At 53.7% G+C, this 6504-nt stretch overlaps 1 protein-coding gene across 1 annotated transcript in view; it reads left to right on the top strand.

Annotated features, from left to right (window-relative positions):
- The window catches only part of RTN2 (reticulon 2), a 15279-nt gene that overhangs the window by 861 nt on the left and 7914 nt on the right, over nucleotides 1–6504 (top strand). Inside the window, exons 2-5 of the mRNA XM_014582654.2 lie at nucleotides 4–28; nucleotides 2931–2975; nucleotides 3082–3552; nucleotides 3658–3912. Coding sequence (XP_014438140.1) covers nucleotides 4–28; nucleotides 2931–2975; nucleotides 3082–3552; nucleotides 3658–3912 — 796 coding nt within the window. The remainder of the gene's footprint in view (nucleotides 1–3; nucleotides 29–2930; nucleotides 2976–3081; nucleotides 3553–3657; nucleotides 3913–6504) is intronic.

The following is a 6504-nucleotide window of genomic DNA, read 5'->3' as shown; positions in this document are numbered from 1 at the left end:
CAGGTCCTGCCGGTCTTCGCCCACTGCAGTGAGTAGAGGGAAGCTCCGGCCTGGTGTGGGACCCAGAGGCCGGGGTGGGGTCTTCCCCAGTATCCGCTCCCTGCTGGGCCGCGGGAGAGCCAGGATGGGGGAAGGAGGAGAAGGAGACAAAGGAAGCCCTCCCCTCCCCCCCGCGCTCTGACAGCGACTGGGGCAGCCTGACCCCGAACACTCGGGTAAGACAGTCGGGACTTGGGGGGCACTGAGCTAGCTGGCGGGAGGCGCGTTGGGCGCTTGGATGTGTCGCCCGGCCCCGCCCGTGGGTGAGGACGCGTGCGGGGAGCTGTCCCCAGGCCCTGGTGCTGGCCGCGGCTATTGGAGAAGGGGGTTGAAAGGAGGGTAAGAGCCAGAACAGAGAAGAATCGTCTGATTCCCCCATCACCCGTCTTCACATCCCACCCGTTTTCCGCCTAAGAGGCAATTGACCTCGCCCAAATCGTTCAGTCCCCTGTCCTGGAAAATAGCCATTTCTGGTTTGGGGCCAGGATTCCTGCGTCCTAGAGTGGGCTTTACCGCTAATTAGTGGTAACCCTGGGAATGACCCACTCCACTCCCGGCCTCCAGTTCCCGAGCTGAAAAAAACAGGGGGAGGCATCCGATTTCAATTTCCAAAAGGTACTGAGTATTTCTGTGTGCAAGCCCCAGGCTGGCTTCGAGAGGCTAGATTCCTGATTGAAAATGCCTGTCTGAGTCTCACGCTCTTGGAACCCACGGCTCTCACAGCCCAGGCCTACCATTCTCTGTCCCACACCCTGTGCTTCTTAAGAGTCCAGATGCCAAAATTGTCAGAATTTGTCATTGCGATGTTTTAGAATACCATGCCAATGTTCTAAGATCTTGTTGTAATTCTAGAAAGGGGGGCCTTGCCGATCAGCCACCTCCTCCTTCTTTGCCTTGATCTCCCACCCCAGTCTGCCTTGGTCACTCAACTCTAGTCACACCGCACCTCTCTGTTCCTCAGAGGTACTGAGCACACGGCCTGCCTCAGGGCCTTTGCGCTGGCTTCCTCCTCTGCCTGAACACTCTTCCCTGGCCATTGCCTGCACATCACTCAGGGTCTCTCCTCAAACAGCATCTGTATCAGAGAAGCCTTCTTGACCACCCTGTCTGGAACAGCACCTTCTCATTTTCTCTTCTAAAAATTACCAGAGGGAGACCAGCAGTTAGCGTAATGGCTATGTCGCTGGCCTCCCATGTGGTCGACTGCGGTTCGAGTCCCGGACGCGGCGGCTTAAACTCATACTGGGCGCGTGTACGTGCGTGCCCAAGATCCTAAGAGGAGAATGGAGGAGAAGGGATTGCAGCATGGCCATGCCCCTGGGGGGTGATTTCTCACTTTCTATCTCTCGGTCTCTATCTTTCTGGTGAGCACACGCGCCCTATAGCAAAAACCTCTCCAAAATTAATTAATTAATTAAAAATTGCCAGAGGGACCAGCAGATAGCATAATGGCTATGTCGCTGGACTCCCACATAGTCGACCGCAGTTCGCGTCCTGGACCTGGTGGCTTAAACTCACGCCGGGCGCATGTGCGTGCATGCCCAAGATTCTGAGAGGAGAATGGAGGAGAAGGGATTGAGGCATGGCCATCCCCCCTGGGGGGTGATTTCTCGCTTTCTATCTCTCTGTCTTTCTCTGCCTGTCTGGCGAGCGCACGTGCCCTATAGCAAAAACCTCTCAAAAAAAAAAAAAAATTGTCAGAGGGCGGCCAGCAGGTGGTGCAGTTGTTGAGGCGATGGACAGTCTCACATGGCCCACTACAGTTTGAATCCCGGACCTGGAAGCTTGCTTTTCCACTTTTCCTCTTTCTCTCTCTCTGTCTCTCTCTGGTCAAATTAACATAAATGAATGAATAAATTAAAAATTCGATAAATAATTGTAAAAAAGAAATTGCCAGAGGGTGCGTGCTCTCACCATAGAGCGAGAAAGCGCCCCCAGTGGGGTTTGGCCACCCACGCAATCCTTTCTCCTCCGTTTCTCCACCCTTTAGAGATTCGGGACACGTGTGCACACACAGCCAGTGTGCTGTGCAAGCTGCGGGGCCAGGATTCAAACCCATGTAGGATCTGGCTCCCTCATCGCTAGCCCACAGGCCACTTTCTCGTTTCTTACAGTTTCTTTATTTTTCACCACACACTTATCAGCACCGAACATCATAGAATTACTCTACGTCGGTTTCTCTCATAGAGTGTAGGCTCTCTGAGGGAGGACAGGGGACTTTGCTCTGGTCATAGCTCTTTTCCCAGAGCTACAGTAGGGTAATACATGGTCGTTTCAAAAAAACGAATGAATTAAAAGTTTCTAAAATTCCTAATTTGAAGACTCTATGATTAAGATTGCTGGATTTAAGTTTTTTCTTAAAGAGATTTTTGCTATAGGACTGTGCATTTACTGGAGAGACAGAAAGCAAGAAGTCACCCCCCCTCCCCAGGGGATGGCTGCACCACAATTACTTCTTCATTCTCCTCTCAGGATTTGTCATTGCGATGTTTTAGAATACCATGCCAACGTTCTAAGATCTTGTTGTAATTCTAGAAAGGGGGGCCTTGCCGATCAGCCACCTCCTCCTTCTTTGCCTTGTATGTACATTGCAAGTATGCAAATGTACCTGGTGTGTTATAAGCCACCAGGTCTGGGACTTGAATTGCTAAGTCCAGCACCTTAACCACTGTGCCACCTTCTGGTCCCCTTGGACTTGAACTTCTAAAACTCTGAGCTGCTGATGGCAGTAGTACTAAGTGTTATAGTCTGTGCAAAATGTTCTAAAGGTCCCGGGTACCGAATGGTCTAAGTTTCCTCGATTCCGACCATCCAAGATTCCAGGACTGGCACGCTTCTGGGATTCGGTCGCTCTAAGCTTCTAAGAGTTTTCTGTCCTTTTCCTCTTACAGAAGAAGCTCCGTCTACAGCCTCATCTACCCCTGACTCTACAGAAGGTAGGTGAAAGTGGAGGATGTGAGGGAGGCATTTAAAGGGGGCTCCTGACGGGGTGAGTCGGGGTCCTACTCAGAGAAGCTCAGGCTGGCCTTCATCCCTCTGCAGGAGGTAATGACGACTCCGATTTTCGGGAGCTGCACACAGCCCGGGAATTCTCTGAGGACGACGAGGAGGAGACTACGTCGCAGGACTGGGGCACCCCCCGGGAGCTGACGTTCTCCTATATAGCCTTCGATGGCATAGTGGGCTCTGGGGGCCGCAGGGATTCAGCTGCCCGTCGCCCTCGGCCCCAGGGCCGCTCAGTGTCGGAACCGCGAGACCTGCCCCCTCAGCCAGGATTGGGCGACAGTTTGGAGAGCATCCCCAGCCTGAGCCAATCTCCGGAGCCTGGTCGCCGTGGTGACCCTGACTCCGCCCCTCTAACGGAGCACCCCGTGGAGGACCTGAGGCTCAGGCTGGATCAGCTGGGCTGGGCGGCCAGGGGAGTGGGTTCCGGAGAGGACTCTGCCACCAGCAGCTCCACTCCACTGGAAGACGAGGAGCCGGATGGATCAGAGGTGGGAGAGGCTGGGGCAGGTGAGCTATCCCAGGTCTGGGGTCCGTGGCCACGAAGGGTGGGTGGTCTTTTTTGGGGGTACCTCCGAGGTGAAAGCTCATGGCCTTCTTTCTCTATTGTGCCAGAATTGGACCTACAACTGCGACTCGCTCAATCCTCGCGGCTTGAGATCTTGACTCCCCAGCCTAGCCTGTGTTCTGGAGCCCCCCAGGCCAGTACCCCGTCTCCACCCCGGTCCCGGGATTCGAACTCTGGACCTGACCACCCCGTGCTGGACGAAGAGGACGAGCCATGGGGGCAGCTGGAGTGGGAGCCAATCACGGCACAGTGCCTCAGTAGCACAGACCAATCAAAATTTACATTGGAGCCACACTTTCTAGGTAAGCCTCACTTGAGGGTGTTCCATTGGACTACAGAGAGGCAAAGGGTGGGTTGATTAGCCATTTAAAGGGACAAACCTTGTAAAGGAAAGAGGCTATTGGAGAAGGAAGTGCGGCCATTGGATGACATTATAAATTACGCCTTTTTAAGAAGCGTCCTGTAGGGAACCAGCAGTTAGCGTAGCATAAAGGCTATGTTGCTGGACTCTCACGTAGTCGACCGCGGTTCGCATCCTGGACCCAGCTTAAAACTCACACCAGGCGCGTGTGCGTGCGTACCCAAGATCCCGAGAGGAGAATGGAGGAGAAGGGATTGCTGCGTGACCATCCCCTCTGGGGGGTGATTTCTCGCTTTCTGTCTCTGTCTCTCTCTGTCTGTCTGGTGAGCGCACGCACCCTATAGCGAAAACCTCTAAAAAAAAAAAAAAAGAAGCATCCTGTTTTCTGAGACTCCCAATGGCTCTTTATGTAGAGTTGAGAAATTTGCCCTGCTTTGAGTTTTGGATTGGCTGATTACTAAAAAATAATCCTCTGTCTCTTGGAATGCTCCCCGCTGAAGACTGATTCTGAACAGACCAAACCTCTGAGGAAATAAGGCTGTTTTTTAGATATGGCATGTGGACATTGACCAGCAAACTCTATGCCTTTTTTAAAAACAAAAAACGAAACAAACGAAACACGACTCTTCCCTAACCTCGGAAGCCAGGGCCAGTTGCCTTACTTTAAAACATGCCCCGCCCCCAGGCACAGCCCTGGTCGTAGACATCACTGCTTTTGGCTGTTTACAAAGACAGTTCCAATTTTGGAATTGTCCCCACCTCTGTGGACAGCCATTGGTTGGGTACAAAGGGGACCCGCCCCCTACACCATCCCTCCGGGTTCCACTGGAGTGGGCAAAATCCCCCAGAAGCAGCGGTGTCCGCAACCTCTCACTCGGAGCCGAGATGGGGAGTAAAGGTGGGCTTGCAGGGCCGGCAGGGACCGGGATTGAGGGGCTGCGGAAAGGGGTCCAGATTCACCCTTATCTCCCTCAAAACTAGGGGATATTTCCTCCTGATCCGAGTTTCCCTAGGGCCGCAGGCTGGGGCTGGGGAGCTGAGGGGGCGTCTGGCGAGGGCGTGAAGGGAGCGGAGGGTCCTCTCTCCTTGCATCCCAGGCTTTGTGGCCCACGAGCTGGGAAGACCCCTCCCCCAACCTTGGGCCCAGGCGGTGCTGTCACTCAGGGACCCGGACTGGCCAGCACAGCTGCAGGGAGGCCCCCTCCCCCCAGCGTGCCTAAACTTAGCCCCCGCCTCAGGCGACCCGGCCCCTCCCCCAGCTGTTGGCACAGGGCTGGCCTGGGCCTCCAGGAGCCTGCCTGGGAGAGAGGGCCCTCCGTTGGGGAGGCAGAGGCCTGGGTAACCAGAAAGATGCATGGAGGCAAGATGCAGAAGTCGAGGGGCTGGGCCTCTGAGGGGGACTGGTCCATGCGGCAGAATTTGATTGGTGTGAATTTGGGAGGATGGAGAGAATCTGGAAAGAAATAGAAGGGAACAGAGCCGCTTCCACAGGCTTTAATTGGGAGCAGTCATTAAAATTTTAGATAGGGTGAGCAGTTAGCGTAATGGCTATGTCGCTGTACTCCCATGTAGTCTACTGCAGTTCGAGTCCGGGACCGGTGGATTAAACTCACGCCGGGCGCATGCGTGCGTGGCCCAAGATCCCGAGAGGAGAATGGAGAAGGGATTGCGGTGTGGCAACCCCAACCCCCCAGGGGGGTGATGTCTCGCTTTCTGTCTCCTTGTCTTTCTGGCGAGTGCATGCGCCCTATAGCATAAACCTCTCCAAAAATATATATATATTTTTTAGATGGAGGCCAGCAAGTGGTGTGGTGGTTAAGGCGCTGGACTCCCACATGGCTGCCTGCCCTTAAAGTCCCGGACCCAGGGGCTTGAAATTCAGGCTGGGCATGTGTGCGTGGGTGTCCAAAATCTCAAGAGTGGAGGAGAAGGAATTGCTGTATGGCCATCCTCCCTGGAGGGAGATTTATTACTTTCTGTCTTTCTGGTGAGCTGCTTAGCAAATATCTCTCTTTAAAGAAAATTCTTTTTAGAAAGTTTAGATGGATGAGATGAAATGTTGGGGCCTGGAGGCCACTGGTCAGAATTCCGGTTGGGCTTGGGAGGTGAGTTTTGGGTCTCCAAAAGGAGCCAAATTTGAGGGCTCCGAAAGGAGTACAGTGCTGTGAATACCTTTAGGACTAAGAAAATGTGTTGGTAAGAGTTTCAAGGAGATACCACTTGACATCTGTCAGGTTGGCAAAAGTTAAAAAGAACGATAACATCATTGAAGGGCAGGATGCTGGGAAAAGATCGCTGTCATGTTGCTTGTGAAAATCAGAATTATTACAGGCTTGGGAACCAGCAGTTAGCGTAATGGCTATGTCGCTGGACTCCCACGTAGTCGACCGCGGTTCGCGTCCCGGACCCGGTGGCTTAAAACTCACGCTGGGCGCATGTGCGTGCGTGCCCAAGATCCCGAGAGGAGAATGGAGGAGAAGGGATTGCGGCGTGACCATCCCCCCTGGGGGGTGATTTCTCGCTTTCTGTCTCT

This window comes from Tupaia chinensis, unplaced genomic scaffold (genome assembly GCF_000334495.1).
Source record: "Tupaia chinensis unplaced genomic scaffold, TupChi_1.0 Scaffold000067_1, whole genome shotgun sequence".
NCBI classification, from domain to species: Eukaryota; Metazoa; Chordata; class Mammalia; order Scandentia; family Tupaiidae; genus Tupaia; species Tupaia belangeri.
This window is presented reverse-complemented; position numbering and strand designations above follow the sequence as displayed.